Here is a 25,187-nt window from a genome sequence, read left to right as displayed (position 1 = left end):
CTGTAGCAGAGGACATCTAGCCTAAAATAAGATTTCTATTTAGGGGTAGCATGCTGCAGTAGAGTTGTTGCCTCACAGTAAGACGTTGCCCCGTTCGATTCTCAGTTAGAGCGTCTTCTGTGTGGTGACATGCATGAATGGGAGTTCCTTCACTGAAGGTTGTGTGTCAGGCCCGGCAAGTCAGCACGTAAAAATCTACTGCCAATCATTAGTGGACCAGAGTTCCGCTGCGGCGTCCCCTAACCAGGAAAAGCCGAAAGACACAACAACAATAACTCTGTAATAATAAATATTAAAGATGATTTAATAATACAGTCATAGAATATATATATTTTTTGTTAAAGATGAATCAGGTAAACAATTTCCATCAGGGATGCGAAGGAAGAAGTTAGACTGGAGGAACTAAAGATGATGGTGACAGATGCTCCTTGATGATAATAACTTGCTTCATAGTTTCAAAGTTAGAGACATAAATCAAAGGAGAGAATCTCTCTCCCCTCTCTGTGTCAGTTGGCATGCTCTCAGAATGAGATACAACAACCAAAGCAGGGTAAAGAACAGCATCTCTATCTTACATCCACACGCACGCACACGCATGTGCACACATACGCACACACACACACACACACACACACACGCCTACATACACACACACGCATGCACACACGCGCACGCACGCGCACAAGTTCTTGTACACTTCTTGAAAGTCACTCTGCCTGAAACAAGTTGGAATGAAAATATTTTAGTAAGCTGGCATGTGCCTGTCTCTGTGGCATACAGTGACACTCTGACTCATACAGTGACACTCTGACTAAGACCAGATGATCCAAGTTTGAATAGTAGCTCAGACACTGGAAGAGTTGAGCAGGCAGGTAAGAATGAATGGCTATTGCCAGCTCTCACATCTTGGGGAGGAGCAAAATAATGGCTTTGGTTTAGACACTCACTGATTTGCAACTGGAAGCTTGTGAGGCACTGAAAATGCTGGGACCAGGGATGTTGGCTTGGAATTCACAAGACAGTGATTAAAACCCACGTCACTGTGTAGCTGCAATAATTCAAGAAGAGGGCACAGGATACCCTGTGGTGATAGAGGTGGTCACATCAACCAAGGGGGTGGGTAGAGCCAAAATACAAAAAAAATTATATATGGTTGCCCTTATGATGGCTTGTGCAACTGACTTTTTCTGAAAGGGGATGAATAAGCTGGCTGAGTAATGAGACACCTGATGTTTGGCAAACAATAGTTGAGAGAAAAGTATGTTAAAAAAGTAATATGGATGTAAGTTATTTTTAAAATGCACCTTCTAAAAGCAATAGCAGTAAGAGACATGAATGTGCAGTATACCAGATAATAACAAGCTAAAATATTACTTTTAATCTAACTGGAGGTAGACCTCATGTTGATCTGTGATGTAGCTTTGCAGGAAGCAAACCTTTCTACATCCTCCCAACCCCAGCTAATTCTTCTCATTTCAAAGCTGCAGTGCACTGGAGCAACTGCAATCTGTTTAAACCACAAAAACCTATGTTAGATTTTCTCCAAGGTAAGGTGACCTTGGAGTTAGAATACATATGTACAGGAATGTGGGAACATTTTCCATGTCAGGAAGTGCTGAGGGTCTTACCTCCATCAATAGAACATGTGATTTTTTTTTTTGTCAGACGTGTATTTGAGCTTGCTGTTTTATTGACAAATGTATTATTCTACTAATTCTACTATACCTTTAGCAAACTGTTTTCAGAATAATGTATTTCAGGCACAGAGACTTTGAAGAGCTTTAGTAGAACCATGCGTGTGTGTCTGCAAATATATATAGATATGTTCCACTACTTGTGTGCTTTGGTTAACATTTTTCTAATCAGCAGATCAGATGACTCTTGGGGTTGGCAAATTTTCCCTTTTCTTAAAATTAGTATATATAATTAGCAAGGAGTGTGGAGGGTGCAAACATTTTTGCATGGGCCTTGGGCCATGATTCATTCTCAGCATATGCGTAGTAGTGTGCCGACATGTATAATGTCTATCATTTGTTGTCTAAGTTATGCACATCGGCATTAATCCTGTTTGGCAAAAATCAGTAAACATATATTATATATATATATATATATATATATATATATATATATATATGGGTCTACGTCGTAACAACGAAAGACAAAAACACCCAAACTCAAAACAACGAAACCCCAGAACACCGAAAACCACATAACTTTACAACACAGACATAACACACAAAAACACACACACAACTACCCCACACTACCAAACTCAACACCCTACACTAGAGATAGCCAGGGGGGCAAGCCACCCTGCACCCCCCACACCCCCCTACTTTAATATTCTAACTCCGAGATCGCACAAACAGACACACAAGGCAAATTCACACCCACAAAGTACAGTCCCTCACACACACACACACACACACACACACACACACACCACAGTCGCAACACACACTTACAAACAGCAATCCTCCTCACAAATACACTCACACATACACACTTACCTACAGCGGAACACCAGAAGCGCTAATTCAAACTCCTGGGTCCTGACTTCCTTAAGGCTAACAGAGTCAATCTGTCTAATAAGCTATACTTGATGCTCTTTGCCTGCCTTAGATTTAGAAAGGAGTGTTGGAACAGCAGTGGAATAGGCTGCAGTAGTCTGAGCTGAGGAGTTGGACTGAAACTAAAGAGGAGTAGAAGTAGTCGTAGCGAACCAGGAAAACAGCTATAAGTACTTTTCTGTAATTTGAAAGAACACTATGACTATAAAAGCCTTTGAAGATTTATTTTGGTAACTCAGAACCTGACATCAATGGCAAATTGGTTATTTTTGAAAAAAAATGTATGATATCCCTACATAAAGAGAGACTGAAAAGTATTGGTAATGTGGTTGAGGATTTATCAGGAAAAAAGCCTCAAGAAGTTGAAACAGACTGTGTTAGTTCAAATACTATTAGAAACAGCTACTATTAAAAGGACTGAATTATTTTGACTTATGTTTTACATTTTGCTTTGAGTGAAACTTTGGTTCCATTTTGTGAAAATAAACATGCCTTTCTTGGTGTAAATCTAAATCTCTGATTAAGGAATTTTGATTGAATTCACAAACTTTGCCTGGGTGCAGTGTATTGAGGACTCAAGAAGACCAATAGCCTAAAACAGTTAATACCATTAAATAAAGTGGCACACTTGTCACTTTATATGGATATGCATTCATCCTCTAGTTACCTCTTTAATCAAGTTCAATAGTGTATGTATGCGTGTGTGGGGGAGGGGGTAGAGCCTAGCCTGGCACTCAGTGGGCCTGAGGCACAATGCAGTTAGGTCACACACAATACATACATCCAAGGACAATTTAGAGGATTGTAAATATACTTAAGGTATATCTTTGGGAAGAATGAGGAAACTAGAGTACCACACAAGACCCCAGTGAAATGGAAAGGGATGTGCAGACTCTACCCAGAAGGTACCTAGTCATGAACCATACTTAAAATCAAGCACTGCAATGCAGGAATGCTAACCTCTGTGGTACTGTGCCATAGAAAAAGGAAGTAATGGTGAGGGAAATGTGGAAACTAATAATGGGAAGTAAATGACAAAGTCTTTGGGAAGTTAAACATGAGATGGCTGGGAAAATTAATATGAAGTCAAAAGTATCAACTGATTGATTAATTTGATATTTCATAACAAATATTGGACAAGATATATTTCCTATACTAGGAGTATTTCATTATGGAACTACAATTTCATGTTTATTAAACTGTTAAATACTCTTAAACTCTTAATATGAACAGAATAAATATGCAGAGCATGCATATAAAATGGTAATAGAATGATATATCAAGATAAAGACAGCTTTCATTAACTCTCTAAAGGCAATAAATTGGAATACTCTAAAATCACTTCCTCTAGATAATGCAGTCACCCATTTCAACACTACCTTCTTAAACCTCTTAAACCATCATGCTCCCCTAAGAACAAATAGAATAAAAAACAAAACTGCCCCATGGCTTACAAAAAATACACTTGTTACAATGCGGCAAAGAGACAAACTCTGGACCCATTACCATAAAAATAAAGCCCCCTCATCTACAACGAATACAAAACACTTTGAAATAAAGTAAAGAAACTCATCACCACTGACAGACAAAACTACTTCTTTTACTCCAAAACAACAATAAAACAAACCCTCAAAAATTCTGGAAAAGTATCTCCACTCTCCTTAATCCCAGTAAACCAGACATCCCCATTCCCGATCCAAATGCTCTGGACATAGACCTGGCTACTCAATTTAACTCCTTCTTCATTGATTCTATTTCCAAACTAACCTCATCTTTCTCCGACATCTCCACTCCCTCTAAACCATCCCCACACTCATCTTCCTACCTTCCACCTTCAAACACTAGTTCACTACCTATCCCATCTTCCAATTCTACAACCTTCACCACCTACTCCACTCTTCCTCACTCCTCATCTCTCCCACCTCCAAATATCGCCTCCCCCCACTCTCCACACTTCTCACTAAAACCCATATCCACTTCTACCATAAAAATACTCCTTCTAAAACTGAAGTCTGGTTCAAATGCTCCCGATAATATTCCTTCACAATTCCTCAGCATAGCTGCTGAAGACATTGCCTACCCCATTAGTATTTTAATCAACCGCTCTATCCAAGAAAGCACAGTTCCCCATATCTGGAAAAAGGCCTTTATCATACCTTTACATAAAGGAGGTAACACTAACAATGTCTCCAACTTTCGTCCCATCGCTATCCTGTCTCCCATCTCCAAATTCCTTGAAAAGTGTATCCAACTACACCTCCTACCATACCTCATTGATAACAACCTACTAACTCCCACACAGCATGGCTTCAGACCAGGCCACAGCACTATGACAGCCCTCCTCTCCTTCCTGGAAACAGTAAATAAAGCCCGAGACTCTGGTCATATTGTTTCTACCCTTCTACTGGATCTTTCTAAGGCCTTTGACACCATCTCCCATAACCTTCTTCTAGCTAAACTCTCTAAGCTTAACCTATCTCTTTCCTCTCTGAACTGGTTCTCCAGTTACTTATCCAACAGACATCAAGCAGTAAAATGGAAAAAGGCCACCTCCTCATTCCTTAATACCCCAACTGGTGTTCCACAAGGTTCAATATTAGGCCCCTCCTCTTCAACATCTTTATTAATGACTTCCGCAACTCCATCCCATTCTCAAACATCATTCAATATGCAGACGACTCAACTATTACTTGCTCTGCCACTTCACTTCTAAAGCTAACTCAAGACGCTTTTTCAACCACTGAACAATGGATGAAAAATAATCACTTAGCACTCAATGCTTCTAAAACCAAATTAATGGTATTCACTCCCTCAAAAGCCACCCCTCTCAGCACAAACACCTTCTGTATTTCTAGTCAAAACAACACAACTCTGGAACTGATATCAGAGACCAAGCTACTTGGTGTCCAAATTGACGATCAGCTCAAATTTAATTCCCACATACAACTAAACATAAAAAAAAAAACATCAAAAATGAGGTATGCTCTACCGTCAGTACCATTATCTTACACCCTCCACTAAACTCACCCTCTCTACATCCTTTCTCATCCCCTCCCTTCTCTATGGATCTCCACTCCTAACTAATCTACAATCATCTCTGAAAAATCAACTCTCATGTTGTTACAACAAAATCGGCAAGTTCGCCACTAGCCAGAGGTCCTCTACTCACCATTGTTCCTCTCTCCACAAACTAAATTGGCTAGAACTACCCAACCACCTTATCTATACCTAACTCACTCTGGTCCACAAGCTTATTTTCAACCCCTCAATCTGTTCCTCCCTCTCCTCTGCCTTTAAAATGTATCTACCCAACAGAGTACTAAGGTCTAACAACCAAAATCTTCTTGAAATACACAAACCAGCTTGCCCACCAGGCAAATATCTTCTATCCTTTAGTCTGGCATGACTCTGGAACTCCCTACCATCACCCATTTGTGTTACCCGTACTAACTCTACCTTCAAAAAAACTCTTCATTCATACCTAGCCTCCCTATGGGAATGCTCTAGCTGCCACCCTACATAACTTGCAATGCTAACCTTCTTTCTCTCATAACTATATAGTTTACACTTTAAACTTCCATTCTGCCCCTTTTTGTCAATAAATAAATACAAAAACTTTGTTGATCTATCCCCATCAACCTGTTTGCTAATGTAGCCCATCACTAGTACGGAGCACACCCAATCCCACAGGGAACCCCTTAGTTAGACTGAACACTGTTCATACTTCAGTATTTGGGTCCCCTGTACATAGTTTGCACTAATCTTATCTTCTGTTTTTTGGACTTCAAACCACCACAGGACTGCCCAAAACATGTCCTTGGAATCTTGTCATATGATTTCTTCAAATATAAGAACAGCCACTTGCACTCTTCTCATCTCTAGATTCATCTCAACTATCTGTCTCACTGCAAACATTGGGTAAGTTGTGATACATCCTGATCTGAATCCCAACTGCTCATCTCCCGTCCTACTTCTACCTACTCTGCATACTCATTTATCAGTCATATGAAAGTTGTTGCAGTGCGTCCATGAACATCAACATACTAACCATACATGGTTTTGGCAGGAATCAATCCATGCATAAACAACTACTCTAGATTTACAATGATAACACTGTTTATTGCAGAAATTGTCTCTGTTAAATGAAATATTTTATCTATAATTAGTATAACCAAAACTTTCATTGCCATTTTTTAGAAACTGTATGTTTAAATGCAATGTTTCTACTAGTACTTTTGTACATACTGTAACAAGAGCTTTGATTGTAATTTTGTTTGTAATTATTGTTTTGTTTTTGGAGCTTTTCTCCCCAGGACTCCATTGAAAATGGATTCTTCTAGGCCCAATGGACTATCCTGGTAAACCAACTGCAAATAAATAAAAAAATAAATAAATAAATTGTTCTTGAATGATCTTCATCAAAATCAGGATGCATAACATTCCAACAATCAGAAAATAAAAATAAAAAATAAATCCCCACAGTAAAATACCACAGAAATAATTATGCTATTTACTCTAAGACAGGAGGACTTCAGAGGTACAATATTTATTTATGGGGTGAGGAAAATCATAGCCCCCCCCCCAATCTTTGTTTAATTTGAATAGATGGAGTCTGCATTTTGCTGGTTAAAAGTTAATTTCATCTGCCTTTCTCTGATACCAGGAATTGTGGTGCATTCTATAATCAAATATCTGAATTTCATCACCTTCACTGATAAATTGTAATTTCATGTTTTGTATCATTATACTTTGAAACAAATGGAGGTCAGTTTTTAACACCTTTACTGGATTATCACTTAATATATGGGCAAAGCATATGTGTATAGTAAAGAAAATAAGATGTGTTAACATGCATGTTAACATGTTCACAGTTACAAACATTATACATCACGTATATTCTTTTATACAGTTATAAATCCAACATTACATAAATTAATCAAGTCTTGCCTTCCCTTAAACCTTATTCCTCCTTCAAAATATTATTCTGCACGTATTGTTCCCACAGTTTCCATTTTTTTCTATGTAATTTGCTCCTACCATTTTTTTAAAGATCTGATTTCCAATTCTTTTATCTCTGTTACAATGTTCACCTTTTCAAATACAGTTGGTTTAGACTTTGATTTCCATTTTCTAATAATTGTTTTTTGGCAGCTACCAGAATTAAACTTAAGGGAAGTAAATACTGTGGGAAGAAATAGCCAGGGAATTGTTATGGCTAGGCTTGTACAGGCCCTAGGGCCAATAGCCTAGTACCAACCTATGAACCTATGAACAAGGCTTTACTATGTCTAGGCAATTAAGATCCTGCATCCCAGCTCAAAAAATATTTCCTTAGTTACGCCCATCTGCCTACCCAGTATTTCTGACAGACTACTCTGTAGGGAATTTTTAAAGTCTGCCATGTCATCCCACTCCCAAAACATATGTTCCCAGTTACCTCTTTCTTCCTCATCATGCCTCCAACTTTTGCCATCTTCCTGAGGAAAAATTCTTTGGAGTCTGCTTGGGGTATAAAAATACCTATGCAAATACTTCAAACAAAAATCCTAAATCTTCTAGATTTTGTTGCATATTTGGGAGACATACATTTATCTTCCCATTGTTTCTTTGTGAATTGCTCATCCAGTCCCTCTTCCCAATCTTTTCTAACCTCCTCTGATTGATTCCTACAGCTGTCATGCAATATTTTATATGCTGCATTAATTATCCCTTTTTTAAACAGAAGCTTCTGTTCTAGATTCAATTAAAACTCTACCAGAGCAGGTACAACTAGAAGATAGTTGATGATTTGCAACATAACTCTTTGAAATATCTGGAGGACAGTTTACAGGTTTTTGGATAACCATTTTTGTTTAATCTTATTTGTCCAGAATAACTATTTCATTCAGTCTTATTCAATCTTGACCTTTATGTACAGATTTTGTAGAAGTTGAGATTGATTGGATTAAATTTTTTTATAATTAGTAATAATTACTTTTGGAGGAATTCCTATGTTCTTTAGTTGATATATTATCAACATATAAACTACAAAATGCATAATGCTGATCTGATATATAATATTATGGCAGTCCAGAAAGCTGTTGAAATAACAATGTCTTAGCATTTTTATGCATTTTATTGCCCATTTTAGAGACAATGGCAAAAAATGCTCATATTCAATTAGACCACTGTGTTTTCCTCTTAAAACAACATTTCAATTGTTGATCACAGCTACGGGTCAAACTATGGTACTGGATTCCTTGATAAGGTTCACTCAGCAAGTTATAAATCTAACAGATATTAACTTAAACCATATGACCTAGTTTTGACCCTCACTAATGCAGTCATATTCAAATAGTATTTTAAGAATTGTTAAAAGATGTGTTGTTCCAAAACTATGTAAAGCAAATCTTTTGGTTTACTATCCTACCAGATATGTGCCATAAGATGTTTTCATGGTAAAAGGCCTTTTCACCTTTCATTAATGGAGTCACTTCTCTTTGCAAACCTGTAAAGCCTCTGCAATATGCAGGTAATGATGTCCTAAATGCAAGTGAGGCCAATCAAGAAGACTGTCTTAAACTTTTCTGGATGTATAAATTACTACATTTAAATTGTAAAAGACTATATAACATCTACAGTTGATAAACTGTTCCTGTTAGATTTCACTCAAGGGATAACTTTCAAGTAACTAAAATTCATAAAACATGGGGCAACATATGCTATTTTTGGCTAAGATAGAATTAACAGCTTTGTAAACAAAACTGTTTATATAAAATCAATAAATACTATTTCAGTTAACTTAAATATAGTTTAATATCAAGAGTCATAAAACATCAATAATGTTTTGTTATCTTACATTTGGAGCTGTAATTTGCTAACTCATTTTCTAAATAGTTTCAGTTAATTTAAAAATAACATTGCTTTGCTTCATTCCTTCTTCAATTTATTATGGGACTCTGAAACTAAATTCATTCTCTAATTTTATTTCTTTGATGCCTGCCTGTCTGTGCACAAAAAAATCTAAGTAAAGTTGTATAAATTTGCTTTTACCTTTCATAACATCCCTCACTTCCAAGTTTGTATAACATTGGAGGTAGTATTTAGAGGGAGCACAGCATGGAGGCAGAGCCTTGCTTTATACTGTTTTATAAGATGGTTCCTTGGGCTGTTTTACAGTGCTACAGTTGTATATTTTACATGTTTCAGTTATGGTGTTTTGCATCTTAGCCAATGAAGATGTGGCATTTCATTTAAATCTACATTGTCGCTTTTCCTGTGTCCTGTTTTTGTATGATTAGAATATTAACGTTTGTACCTTATTCTTCATTAAATATATATTTCGGTATTCTCAATGTGTGACTGAACAATGGCAGGGCTCCAAACACTGATATGGAAGCATAAGTTAAATATTCTTACTTAAATTGACTTAATATACTTTTCCCGGACAAAGAGGCACTTGGACATTAATTGAGGTCTCTATTATATTAGTAGTATAACATTAAAACTTTTAAAAAAGTGAACATTGCTAGAGGTTGCTATTAATGTATTATGTTTCTGCTTAAAATATAGCAGCTGTATAGCAATGTGTTCTAGGCATCCATTTAGCAAAGGTATTTCTCCATGAGTAAATATCTAGCATTTCACTATGACTTATAACTATTTGAAGAAAATGCATAGGCCTTAATCACCATTAAAGCTATATAACACATAATCAAGCTTTGTGATGCTAAGTTAGGCATAAAGAAAATCCCTAATCACTTCCTCTTATTCAGGTTAATAATAGCTTCTAAATAGTTTACGTCCCTGTGATAAGGTGGAGACCATTCTAATCCTTTAGTGGTTATATAATTCAGCAGCATCAGATTAAATATTTTGTGGTATCTCTCTCAAGCAGCTTGTGTGTTTATACATATTTTGTGTATGAACATGTGTACGTATGTGTTTGTGTGTGCTTCTGCGTAGGTATGTGTCTATGTGGTTGCAAAGAGGAAATAACAAGCATTATGCAGCCTGTGATATTAGCCACCAGCATATCAGCTAGAAAAGGGAAGTGTTATTAATACACGCTGCACAAAATATAGTAATAACTCACCAATTTCCTTAGGAATGTGGCTTATGGCATTCCGTGCTAAATCCAAAACAATTAGGTTATCAAACTGTCCAATGAAATGTGGAATTCTCTCAAGTCCAATTCTGTGGAGTTGCCATTCTTGAAGGTAGGTCATTTTCAGTAAAACTGATGGAAGTTTCTGGAAAGATGAATACATGGAAGTTAAAAATATATATAACTACCTTTTAGAATAACACAAGTAAACAAGTATTCATTATATAGCAGGACAACATATGAAAGAGTCAATGTACTATAGGAAGATTGCTCAGAAACTGTAAGGACACAAAGAATGAACAGATTTTTTTTCAGTGTACATTTATTCAGAACTTGTTTAACCACAAAAAATGTTATTTAACTTTTGCAAGTCAGCATATTTTGTAAATAGTACATGATTCAGTACAGATAATTTGCTGACTGGCACCTATCTTTAACTTTGTTAATCACCTCATCTTAGATACACAAACATCATTTTCAGGTAAGCACTGATTGTGTTTTGCAGTGATCAACTCACTTGGTTAATTGTTACTTTCTTGTCACTGTGTACAATATATTCTTTGGTTCTCTTTATTTTCTGCAAACCATGACTTCCTTTCTTTTCTGGGTGTGACACTTCACACTTTTTTACTATACATTCAATGTTCATCTGTTTAATTTCTATCTTGTTGCTACATCTTTTTGGCTGTTTCTACATTTTGTAGGTTGTAATCTACTAGGATGCTAATGAAAATAGTTTTTACATATTGGGCTTTTTCCTGTGAGCAGAATAATAATTAAAGCTCTGTCCAGAACTAAAAAGACTACAGGTAAAAACTTTGGGGTAGATACAGTATATTTATATATATATATATATATATATATATATATATATATATATATATATATATATTTAACAACTTCTAAAACTACAATGTTGTATAAACATGGAGTTAATGATACTTAGTCATTATTTCTAAAGGAACAGTGAAGTAATTGTCTATTATAAAAAAGTTTCAAGCAAATTGAAATGTTCTATAGTGGAATTCAAAATATTCAAAATATAAATGGAAGTGGTTTGATATCCAATTCAATAAATTTGTATGATACCACTAAAAGAATGATATAAGATATTTAGTACCATGAGTCATTCTTTCAAAGAGCAGATTATGAGTGAGGCAGCTGTTGATCTCTTCCATGAGAGTGTGTTTCTTTAATATTTCAAATCCTATCTGAGGAACTATAATATAATGAAATCTTTGGTAAGTTAAGGAATGTTCAGCTCAGAGGACCTGAGTCTAAAACGCATGCTCTTGGTGTAAGTGACTTACTCCGATGTAAGCCTATTTTATATTTAGGCCTCATCCCAGAGTAAGTACTTACACTGTGATCAAGTCTTTTGGAATCTTGCCCCTAGCAAATTTAGCTCTTTACAACTGCCGTTCTAAAAAAAATAATGCAGGAATCACAAAATAACTTTAAAAGCAAATATTTTTCAAGTAGATGACAACATGCTGACTGCTAGGAAAAGCAATCACAATAGTGAAGTTATAGATTAAAAACCATTATCAAAACTATAAACCCATATTCTGAAATTCTGTATAGTGTTATACAGTTGTTGTCTTTTTAAAAAGTTTGCTTGTATTAGCTGATGTTTCTGGCTTGTTACACATATCCTATGACAAAGTTCTAGGTAATGCTATAAGAAAATGAGTGCTGTCTGGGAACAATTAGTATAAGAGGATCTGCAGCTGTTACACCATCAAATTTAATTTTTAAGTAGTAGCAATCTTTTGAGAAAACACAAACACCTGTGAATGTATCCTTACATACAATCAAGTGAAAAAAGACAATCCTCAGAAAACAGTAAACCACTGCCTTCTTCTCATTTTCCATGTCTAGAAGAGGATGCAGTTATTCTTTTTAGAGTGGACTATGCTTAATAGTCTAATTTGTTTCACGGAAAATATGCTAGGAGTACAAAATGATTTTCTATAGCAGATAACTGTAGGACATCAGCTAGTGAAGACTAAAAGAACATTATTTGTTTGTTTATTGATGCAATATCTGAGCATAGCCTAGGACACGTGAATGGGAAAAGTACTGTGCAACTTAATCAGGAGGTAGACCTCTATACCACAAGTGAAATTAATAACATTAAGGTATGCAAACTAAATATATAATGATAATACAGGCAGATCAGAGCATAAAATGCATCACGTACCAGACAGAAATGAAAAGCCATAACCATCTTGACATGTAATTTTGCTATGTTTCTTTACATTACATTTCATTTATTCCACATATTTTAATTCCTTCAAAATTAAGAGCTTACCTCAAAAAGGAAAGACTTTTCCACACAGAAGATTTTAAGTAAGAACAGCTAGAACCCTGTCTGTTCTTTCTCTTTACTTCAGTCCATTACATAGGAGACAGAAATACAACATAAAGGGGGTTCTTGCAAAAGAAATCTGCAGATGTTATTAAGAATGGTTAGCAGTCTTGACAGGTAGCATAACATGAAATAAAGTATAGTTAGTGCTCCATGATCTAACTCTGCCAGCAGAACTCTTTTCCTAATGACCTCTCAGATTTCTGTGTGCAGAAATATGTTTATCCTATAGCATAACTGTCAAGACTGAGTCGAGATTCAACCATACTCCAGTCTGTTTAAATGAATAGCATAGCACTTCTGTTTCAACAAGTCATTCAACAAACTGGCCCAATTTTGGTCTACTTGCAATTCCAAATGAGCAGAGATCTGGTTTTATTTTATGTTCAGCTAAATGTGGCCATTGAGCCATTCACTGACCTTAACAAAGTTAGAGCTCAAGGCTGTTGCAGTTGATGGTGGAAAGCAGCTGGCCCGGGTAAAAGTTATATTTCTGGCATATAGGGTGGTACTAACCCCTTTCACAATGACATCACTGATGAAGAATATTAATGTGATAAAGATCAAGACTTCAGTTTTATTGAGGATGGATATATAACTTTTATTGCCCTTATTACGTGTGTTTTGAATGTATGGTAACAGCTTCTGTACTATAGTTCCACATTGTTATTGACCTCAACTTCCCAAATTACCTTAATGTTGTTGTGTCTTTTGGCTTTTCCCGGTAAGGGGTCGCCACAGCGGAACTCCGGTCCGCTAATGATTGGCAGTAGATTTTTACATGCCGAGTTGCCGGCCCTGACGCACAACCTTCAGCGAAGGTACACCCATTCACGCATGTCTCCACACAGAAGACGCTCTAGCTGAGAATCGAACAGGACAACATCTTACTGTGAGGCGACAATGCTACCGCAGCACCACCACAGTAAAGACTAATCCTCTATATTTGTGGTCTGATCACCACGTGATCTATTCCATTTTAGTCTGTCTCGAGTTATATGTAATTTGATATTGAATTCACCCAGTTTAAGAATTTGGAGAGTATTTCTGCAAGTGGTCTTATATCCCAGTTAGACGAGTGTCTTTCTGAGCATAGAGCAGATAATTTTGAATTGCAGGTGCAAGTTTATAGCCAGACCACCTCCTATGCTGTGTATCACATTTCTTGTACATCTTTTCCACATGTAGCTTATTATTGCTGGTACAATCTAAACAGTTGCTACATACAGAGGGAGGAGTGAAAGTTATAACACAAATGAAGGACATTGTGCAGTCTTAAGAAAAGGCTTAGACCATTATCTGAGCTATCAGAAATCTCATATTAGAAGGCAAAGTTCCTATTCTCCAAAATCTCTGACACATACCCCCTATCATGCTAAGCGTTTCCAAATCACTGATAGCTTGTGCGGTCCACCCTGCCCTGTAACCCAGAAGATCTGTTCAACCTCAGACTATGAGCCAGCTGGACACACACACATACACACACACACACACACACACACACACACACACACACACACACACACACACACACACACACACACACATCCAATATGTTCCATATATGGGTGCACAATGCTGACACCTGTTTGTTCTTCACCATCGAGACACACGGATCATCAACAGGTGTGTGAGATCGACAGTCCCAGGGTCCATTTCCTCTAGGACAGTGAATCTTGGAGTTAGTATATATAATAATCAGGAGGGGTGTGGGGGTGCTGGGGAGCCGTCCTTCAAAAACACTTGCCATTGGTTTAGTCACTTCCATTGTAATCCCTGGAGCATGCACAGAACATGTCAATATTTGTTAATATAGGAAGCAGAGAACTACCTCGCAAAGTGAAACAATAAAGCCTCGGAGGGAATTAATGCAGCAAAATACTTTTATTGAGGTATAAAAAACACATTTAACATAGTTAAAAATCCGTTTTTGTTTCAACAACTTCATCAGATGTGGGCTGAAGCATAACTCATCATGTTAAATACTCAAAAATAAATGACATCATAAATTAATTATCCAATGAAGATCCATTAAAATTCAGTCAAATGTTTTCCATCAGTCCTTTTGTAACACAAAATCAAAACCTGGCACAACCCTTCTTTCTAAACCGAACGGCCAAACATAGCAATAACCCACGGCTGGGTGTGGTTCGCCCTTGTGACCAAACCATGCCAACCATGGGTAAATCCAGCATTACCCATGCCCAGCAGTGGGTTATTGCTATTATACAATGATGTTAGTTTTGTGTTGTTTTATGTTTGTGTTGTTGTTATTTAGGTTTTTGTTTGCTTTACTTTTTATTCTTCCACTTTTTGCGAGATAAAATAGTCCACACTTTGACATAGTTAGCCACATCCCCTCTGTTTTGTCTTGAACTTTTGAGAATTCTGATTCTGTAAATATCCTGATGTAGACTTGACTTAGTAATGGAGTACAATGAGTATTCTGCAGTGTTTTTTTCTTCACCTTCTTCATTTTATAATGCAGGGTCAATTTAGAACCATGTCACCATCAGATGTCTTTCACTTATTACGGACTTGATGGCATGGAAAGGTGAGCTTTCTATAAATGTTATTGGTCGGGGACTTCGCAAGTGCTCCTACCAAGGGAGATACACGATCTCCTATGTTGAAGCAAATTGTTTATTGTAAAGAGGTGCTATCCTTACGTATTGGGTCAATGTGAAGCAGTAAAATAAATGTAACAGCACTTATAACGGGAAGCGTAGATAGAAGAAATTTAATATGACTACTTCCCAATATAGAATGTATAATTAGACAGTTCAACATTACATAACGAGAAAAGCAAAGGCAAGGAAAGTATAACGACAGGGTAATGTAACTCATTCTTACTACAATTAGAGCTCCCGTAGAGTTTCACGTACTGATATATGGGTAATGTAGTCCTACACTAATGGAGCATATCACATGGGTGTTACCTTACTTTCCTGTCAGTGTGCCTACTCCCTTTGTGGTATTCCCTCTTTTGTAAACATTTCAGAATCAGCCTCAGGTTGGATATGGCTACTCACTGCAGGTAGAGCATCTCTTCGTTGTATTCAGTGGGTGTCTGTTTTGTAGCTTATTTCTAGTAGTGGGGCTGCTCTGTTAATTTTTGTCCTTTTTATTACAGCTGTCTTACGCTGTGCTGCACCGCAGTCTGCTTTTGCAGAAGATTTAGATGATTCATAAGTACTTGCTGTATGCATGAAGAAACCCTCTCACGGACAACAAAGCAATACTTTTTGTCAAGCAAAAAAAAAAGAAAGCGGTACTTATGTCTTTTTGCAATGACATTTCAAACAGGAGAAACTGCTATACAGCTTGAAAAACACCTGTTGCTCCTGTTCGAAATGTGGTTACAATAACAGGTAAGTACCACAGAAAATACAATTCTCTGTTCTGTCAAAGTGCCGCAGCTTAATACGTTAGCTGCCAGACTTTTTTTAAATTTATGTTGGATTTACAATGTGCATGCTGGTTGGATTAGCCAATCAGCATGCACGTTTTTCGGCTTTGCCGAGTTTCCATTGTATAATTAGACATTTTTTATACCTTTCTCCTGGCTGTTGGCATTGTGTCCAACTTACTGGGTGTCCTACACCTATTATATATATTTGTGTGTACGTATATATTTTGTGGATAATGTTGCCCATATTAGGTTTGATTTCATATCAGTTGTGATCAGTGTGCATGCTGAAGTTCCCTTTTGTGGTCCCTCCCAGATGCACTAGGAAAGGCTTTAGGTATGTAGGCTATAAAGAGAACTGAAAACTGCATTTTTTTCTGTATGCCCAGCCTACTGTGAATTGCATCCTGGACTTAGTAGACTGATTATGTCTTGCAGGGAAAGTCTTTGTCCTGTTATCCTGCAGACTGTTCAGTCATCTCTAATGGCAGGGATTTTCCAACTATTTTAAAAGACACTGTAACTATTCTTGTACTTAAGAAGCTATATCTTGAGCTGAGCTGTCTGCAGAATTACTAACCAGTCTTTAACTTTCCTCAATAAGGTCATCAAGAAAGCAGTATACATCCAGCTGCAATAGTGTCTGTCCCTGAAGTGTCTCTTTGATCCTTGCCAGTTTGGTTTTAAATGCAGCACTGATATCCCTTGTAGCGGTCACTAATGCTGCTTTTTTGAGGAGGTCATATGCATTATTCTGTGTCAGTCCTTTCTGACCTATCTTCTGTGTCTGGCACTGAGGACCTTTGTGTCTTGATTGAAAGGCTGTGCACCCACCCTCACTGTTCTCGACTGACTCCCTTCTTGCCTTTGAGGGTATTCACATTGAGTCATTTCTTACTTAAATTTTTCAGTGGGTCTTCTGATGTGCTGCAGGGTTCCATAAGACTCAGTCTTAGTACTTTTGATATTAACAGTATACATTCATGCACTTGGTGAGGTCACCATTCATTGGAAGGATTCAAAATATTGTTGCTGTGTTTCTGATTTTCATTTACACCTCTACTTTTGCCAGGGGTATGCGCCAAATGTTACATTCATGGAAACACTTTTGAAATCAGTTCATTCCTGGCAGAACTGTAGTTATCTGAAGTTAAATTTAACCAATATATAAATATGCACCCATCTACTCCTCCATAACTATCCTTTCTGTAAGTCATATGGTGGTTGTAGGCTGGAGTTTATGAATCAGGCACATGACTGAAGAGTGTTTCTTTATAAAATAATTTTCTCTGAAAGTGCAGGTCAGTTGTAATTAAGTTTTCCTATTTCTATTTTCAAAACATTTCTGATGCTTCCAGAAGATCTTCTCTACATCGATCCATCCCTCTCTCTCTTCATTTTCAACATCCACTTAATTCAGTTTACAGTTATGGAGAACTGGATCTTATCCCAGCAAGCAAAGGTTGTACAGCAATAACCAGTCATCACAGGACACACACACACACACACACACACACACACACACACACACACACACACACACACACACACACACACACACACTTTGAACATTACTGATTCCCCTACTCCCATGTCATTGGACTATAGGAAGAAATCAGAAACACCATGCAGACACAGAGAAGGCATGCAGAGTTTGCACAGAAGATGTTCAGCTGGGAACTAAACCAAAGAAACAAGAGCTCTGAGGAAGCAGTGCTAACTGCCGTACAACTGTGCCAGCTCAGGACATCACCTTACAGTTTTTCATGCACTTACTTCAGACCAGCTGCCTTATTTCATATCACTGTGCCTTGGGCTAATGAAACAAACTTCAATGCCTTCAGTAGGTCTTGAATTCTTCAGCCAGATGATTTCTCATTGAGATCATGTCATCCATCTTCTATGGGATTTATACTGGCTTCTGCTGAAGATGAGGCCTTCATTTAGCATGTTGTTTCTTACGTATTGTTTCCCACATAATTTGAGTTCTGTAAACTTGGAGAACTTTTTACGACTGGACCGTCCAATTTGATGGCTCTGCTTTGTTTTGGAGAGGCTGCGTAGTGGTTCATGGGATACATCTTGAAACATCAGGTGGGGTTCCTATTCCTGCCATACTCCTCTCCTGTGGAACTTACTACCTTCTTTGATCTGAGCAAATTACTCTGAGACTTCTTTAGGAGAACTCCAAAAGTTTATTTAAGTCATGTCCATGACAGTAGAAATTATGTATTTATTGAATTTTCTGTGCTGCTTTCTTACATTTTGTGCTTCGCTCCGTAAAGTGCTTAGTTGGCTTATAAACGCATTAAACAAAGTTAAAGTCGATGCTCATTAACATATAAATTACCTGTCAATATTTACAGAACTTGTCACTACAACAAGGACACACACTTTGGTAAATAAGCTTCCTTGTACTGATGTTTCAATATAAAAAAGATAAAACACTAATGATGAAGGGATGACACATTGATGTAATGGTTAGCACTGCTGTCTAACAGCTGTTATCTCTCATTCAAGTCCAGAAGACTTCTGTTTTGAGATGTCTTGTTCTTCTTGTGACTTTGTATTTTTTTGTCAGGAGTAGCAATCTCTTTTTATGTTGTAATCCCTTCTCACATCACAAAGACATACAGCAGATTTATTGATGACTTACAAATTGCTCCTAGGTGTGTGTGTGTGTGTGTGTGTGTGTGTGTGTGTGTGTGTGTGTGTGTGTGTGTGTGTGTGTGTGTGTGTGTGTGTGTGTGTGTGTGTGTGTGAGTTTGTGTACATCCTGTGATGGTATGGTGTCCTTCCCAGGTCTGACATCATTCTTTATACCTGTTACTTTTCAGAATATGTTTTACTTTCCAGAGACCTTGCCTTAGATATGGGAGTAGACCCAATGTAACTACTATAGGCTGTAGTTTGCAAACGTACCTGGGAACCTAGAGTATCTCCTGATCTCCACTGGTGTGCTAATGAGATAAAGGTGGTGTGTATGGACAGAGGCATTTTTGTAGGTGGCAGGACACTAGCTCGGTAGAGAGTTGAGTCAGAAGACCTAACCAGAAAGGTGATCGCTATCTTACAGGTAACCACAACACAGGAGTAATATGCTCCTTTCTGAATATGCCAAACAGAAAATGCACAGCCACATTCCTAAATAACAAAAGCAGAAATCATCTTCTGACAACCAAAGGTAAACAGCATCACTGTAATGCAATCTGAAAGTCATAACAGTGAGGTCCAACATGGAGAGATACTGTAAGAAGATAAAGTGCTTTTCCCTCTGAGAATACCACAGATGGAAAAAATCATATCTGACTACGAAGAGGACATCATTTTTAAGTGTCAGCTCTAGATTATGAGCTACAATTAAGTTTTACATCTGGTCAATCACTAATAATTGCTCATTGTCTGGCATGATCTAGGAGTCTAAATAAGGAATAAATAAATATTTCTGATAGAAAGCCTCTATGCAGACAATAATACTACTTTTTAAACACTATTTTGTAGCAGAACTCTGTCTGACATCAGGTCATTCTCTCCTCTCTCCATTTCTCATTTCCCTAAGTAATTTTCCTGATTATAGGAGAGGCATCTACAGCTATTATACTGTATTTACATTCAACACTATTTCCTCTCCCTTAATCCTTATTGCCTGTTTGGGGAATATTTATGTGAGTGAATGCTACATGGGCTGTTATTTTTAGTATATTCATCTACACACTAAACAGCACACAGGGTCACTCTAAACTCTTACTGTTTTTGTTTGGCCTAGCATCTGGCATACACTTAGGGTCATGTCTTGCAGTGGCCACCCTGAAGCTTTTTTTTTCACCAGGGCTATCTCCTGGCCTTCGACTATTGTGGAGCTCTCATGTGGGAAAAACCCCTAACCCTTTTGAGGAAGGAGAGGTGGTCTACAACTACTCAGTCCCTTACCCAGCCGGGCATCTGATTCACGGCTCATTAATCTAACATGGATTTTTGTGTTAATGTAATAAAATGTAATTTAATTTAATTTACAGGCAAATAAACTGGATCACAGGATTCTGCTTCAGCCATAACCTAGTTACCAAAAAAGATACAATAAAAGAGATGCAAGCTAACAGATCTTAAGTAAAGAAATATGAACACAAATGGAAAGTGAACTATAACATACCAGAAAACAATACCTGGCACAAATCATCTGAATTTTAATAGCTGGTAAGAGAGAAGGAAACAACAGTATAGGCAAAATAACCAGATGCTGAATCAGCTGACTGCAGACCATGCTGCTGTTAATAAGAAAAAGAATGTGTACAGTACTGTCATGTTTACAAAATACCAACAGAGGCACAAGATGGTGATGGGAACTGCATTCCAAACTTAGGGACCAACCTGGAGAAGTCTCAGTTACAGCATTCCGAGAAGTAATGGGTCTGGGTCAAAGCAAAGGGGTTTTTATCTGATGACCACAAATCATACATCTGTTCTTTTATGTGCAATGACTGCGTGTCAGTGTTTCATACTAAGAATCATGTAAATGAGAGAACAGGGTTTAATTAAAGCACTCATCAAATGAGTAGCATATTTACTTTCTGTAACTTGGTGCAATCATGAGGAATATACTGTGAATGCATAGATTTTTATTACTGCAATCTGAAATTTGGAGCATTTGTAATTTGAAGCTGCAATAGTAAAGGGGAGACCACACTCTAAAGAGAGGATGAATGCAGCTTTTCTTTATAGCTGTCAGCCAGAGACAAAGCACAGCAGAATCAGGAACAAATCCAGCTATAATCAGAGACAATCAAGGAAGCTTTTAAAATATTAGTGCTATTAAAGTGAATCACTGACAGAATATGAGAATATGAATTAATATAATTTTCTGATGTAAAAGAAGTTGATAACTCTATTTTCATTATTTATTAAATGTAATTCACCACCTTGTCTCCAAAATTAATAGTTTTAGGGGGGATTAAGAGAGCTAAAGTGAAAATTTGACTAAAAAATGAGGGACATCCCTGAAACAGGGACAGTTGAAAGGTACGCTTTCCTTTTCTAATGAGGGAAGAACACCTCTTTTCTTTCATTCTAGCCTCATCTGATGATAAACAAGATCTTACAACAGATACTGAGAATCATATTGATTTTTGATTTTGACAATTGTCTAAATGAGTAGAGCAGGTTAGACGCAGGTCTAGCCAGACATCAAGGTTTTTTTTTTTTAATATAGTTTCATTGATTTAAGCATCCCACGTTGTTGAAATTGCTGTGCTACTAATGTTTTTGTAGGTACCAAAAAAAAATGTTTTACTGAAATTCATGATAAGGCACAGCTTATTAAACCAGTGGCAAACTTTTACGAGGTTACTAGGTAGTATTTTATATAGATTTAGTTGATTTGATAGTGAACCAGATAACCATGCTGTCTGAGTAGCACAGTGCTTGGATACTGGTAAGGGTCACATTAAAAGTATTAATAAAAATGGCAAATACTAATATCACTGTGCCACTCCATGAGTTGGATGAGATTTAACTCCAACCCATTGGAACTCTTGCAGTAAGCTATTTCAGCAAGGCTCTCGCTTGTCATTGATATAACATTATCATGCCCACAGACACGTGCCAGAGCAAATGTAATTTCATAACTTATCATTTGCCTTAGAGGCAGCATGCAAATCACAAAGCAGCATGAAAGACAAAACAATGCAACCCAGTGGTACCTCATGCATAACTTCCACAAGGGCAGAAGAGTAGATACAAGGAATCACCCATCCTTGTGTAGCCACAGAAAAAGCATACCAGGTAAGGACAGTCTCCTACAATGAAAGTAGGTTAGGGTTAAGGTTAGTGTACATCAGTAAGAATGGACAGGCTGGCTTCCCCTGCACCACCTGACAAATGTACTAACCCTCCCCCTGTCTCTAATCCCAGCCCTGCAGCTAACCTTACAAAACCCCTTTCTGTAATGCTACAACTGCAAAGGACACTTGGACAGCTACACACACTGCAACACACATGTACAATATTAAATATATCCCCTATCTTAGCCCTTCCCTGCAATCTAACCTGGGAACAGTTGCACACAGTTCCAACCCGACAGAAACATCAACAATCATACATTCTACACTAATTCTGTGTCCTTTCCAAGCCCTTACTCTAAGCCTAACCCACAAACACTAAAATGCACACACTGCCTCCCCATAATGCTGAAAGTTTTGGCATATCTGAAACCTTCAGCATTAGACTCGAAAAACACACTTACCTTACTCAATCCAACATCCTTGTTCTGACAGCAACCCCACTGAAACACAATGACACTCACTCAACATTACATTCAACAAAATTTACACACACCATACTAAAACATGCACACACTCAAAACACTGTCACATCCCCCAAGCACTACCATTTTACATTTTTACATTGACACACTAACCTTTTAGTTTTTTTCTCCAAATTTCAGTTCAACAATTTCAAAACTGGTCAGTAAACAAATAGTGCTTATAAACACCAATTCTCGTCAGTACTCTTTACCATGCAGACAGGCTTAATTCTATTCAGAACAGCTCCTGTTCATTTTCTAGTTTTCAGGGATACCTTCCAGATTGTCTTCCTCAATCACATGCAGATCTCTGGAGACTCCTCTTCTAAATATTCTCTAAAACAAGATGTCAGGAATCTGATTTTTCTCAACTGGTAGTGGCCATGATATACACCCACAGGCAGTTGCTTTCTGTTAGTTGTCATGGAGACTTGCATCTCAGTCTGTCTGTCTCTCTCTCTCTCTCTCTCTCAATCTCTCGCTGGTGTACCTGTTTGGTCTGAAATTCTCTGTTCCCTTTCATGAACAATCCTTTGGCAAATGCAACCTTACAAACAGCAGACATAACCCAGCCACAAGTACTGTGTTTCCAGGGTTAGTGATCACTATAGCACATAACACCTCCAGTATAGAACCACCAGCTCTAGCAATACTGTACGAGATGTTAGTCTGACAGTGCTCATCTACATTTAAATGACTGCAGCCTGGACAATGATGGATCTTAAAATTGTAATGCTGAAGGGTCAAAGCCATTCTGGACAGTTTTGGGTCACAATCTTTGTGATGATAGAACCATTGCAGAGGAACATGGTTGGTAACCAACACAAATTCTATACCCAAGAAATAGGATTTTAGGGGGACGAGAGCCAATTTTAATGTAAGAAATTCTCTTTCTATAGCTAAATAGCATCTTTCAGCATTACTAAGTTTTTTATGTATGCAACAGATGGGATGCTCATCTGTGCCTGTAGTCTGACATAAGATTGTACCTCTACCTTTCTCACAGGCATCTGTGCGTACTACCAGCCCCCTGCTATAAAGCACGCTTTGGCGGGCTTTTCTGGCTATAGAGAACTCAGCACAGCTCCTCGTGGTGTCCAGCAGAGTTTCTAGAGCAGCAGAGACCAGAAAAGACAAACTTTCCAGATTCTAAGTATTTTTTCTGCATTTTCGACTTTTTAAGCCTTTCGATTGCTATTTCTGCCTGTTTTATTCTGCTATTACCTGTTTTTACTGTTTTTAATAGCTTGAATTGTTTGTTGCACTTGCTTGTTTAAGTTTTGCTTAAAAGTTAAACAACAGGCTAATACACTCAAGTGTACTAGCTTTTGATAGCATTTAGTCGAAAAACACAGCATTTATTGTATTTTCTGCCTATCTGAAAAAAAAACTTCAAAAACAAAAAAAAATACTCTTGTTTTCCATACTTTCCTAATAGTTTGTTCCAGTGATCAGATTTTGCTGATCCCTGGGCTTTGTCTTGGTTCCTGTTTTCTCCATTTTCCTTGTTTGGTCAAGGGGTAGTTTCTTTACTCACTAGTGGGAGTAGGGAGTACTGAGCTGCCTGTTTGTCCTCAGAGGAGTGGTTTAAGGCAGTAACTTGTAGTTTATTGGCCATTTTGGGTAATTTCCTGTCTTTTCCAGCCCCCTGCTATAAAGCACGCTTTGGCGGGCTTTTCTGGCTATAGAGAACTCAGCGCAGCTCCTCGTGGTGTCCAGCAGAGTTCCTAGAGCAGCAGAGACCAGAAAAGACAAACTTTCCAGATTCTAAGTATTTTTTCTGCATTTTCGACTTTTTAAGCCTTTCGATTGCTATTTCTGCCTGTTTTATTCTGCTATTACCTGTTTTTATTGTTTTTAATAGCTTGAATTGTTTGTTGCACTTGCTTGTTTAAGTTTTGCTTAAAAGTTAAACAACAGGCTAATACACTCAAGTGTACTAGCTTTTGATAGCATTTAGTCGAAAAACACAGCATTTATTGTATTTTCTGCCTATCTGAAAAAAAACTTAAAAAACAAAACAAAAAAATACTCTTGTTTTCCATACTTTCCTAATAGTTTGTTTCAGTGATCAGATTTTGCTGATCCCTGGGCTTTGTCTTGGTTCCTGTTTTCTCCATTTTCCTTGTTTGGTCAAGGGGTAGTTTCTTTACTCACTAGTGGGAGTAGGGAGTACTGAGCTGCCTGTTTGTCCTCAGAGGAGTGGTTTAAGGCAGTAACTTGTAGTTTTTGGCCATTTTGGGTCATTTCCTGTCTTTTCCAGCCCCCTGCTATAAAGCACGCTTTAGCGCGCATTAGCGCGATTTAGCGCGATTTAGCGCAGAGTTGCCACTGTTGCACACTAGGGCAGCGCCGGTCAAGCAGGTTTAAACTATTCGGGCTACCTAAAGTCCACTCTTCAAATTTTCCCTTAAAACTACCTTCTTCGAACTATACTACTGATCTAATCAGCG

The 25,187-nt window shown here is 37.6% G+C and overlaps 1 protein-coding gene across 3 annotated transcripts in view; it reads right to left on the bottom strand.

The window, feature by feature from the left end:
- Positions 1-25,187, bottom strand: part of LRRC39 (leucine rich repeat containing 39) — a 365,433-nt gene that overhangs the window by 247,773 nt on the left and 92,473 nt on the right. For all 3 annotated transcript variants that reach the window (XM_044085780.1, XM_044085779.1, XM_044085781.1), the window contains exon 4: positions 10,645-10,801. In XM_044085780.1, coding sequence (XP_043941715.1) covers positions 10,645-10,801 — 157 coding nt within the window. The remainder of the gene's footprint in view (positions 1-10,644; positions 10,802-25,187) is intronic.

This window comes from Protopterus annectens, chromosome 10.part0 (genome assembly GCF_019279795.1).
Source record: "Protopterus annectens isolate FY-2018-M chromosome 10.part0, PAN1.0, whole genome shotgun sequence".
Lineage (NCBI taxonomy): Eukaryota > Metazoa > Chordata > Ceratodontiformes > Protopteridae > Protopterus > Protopterus annectens.
Note: the sequence above shows the minus strand (reverse complement) of the source record. Positions and strands in the feature narration are given on the sequence as shown.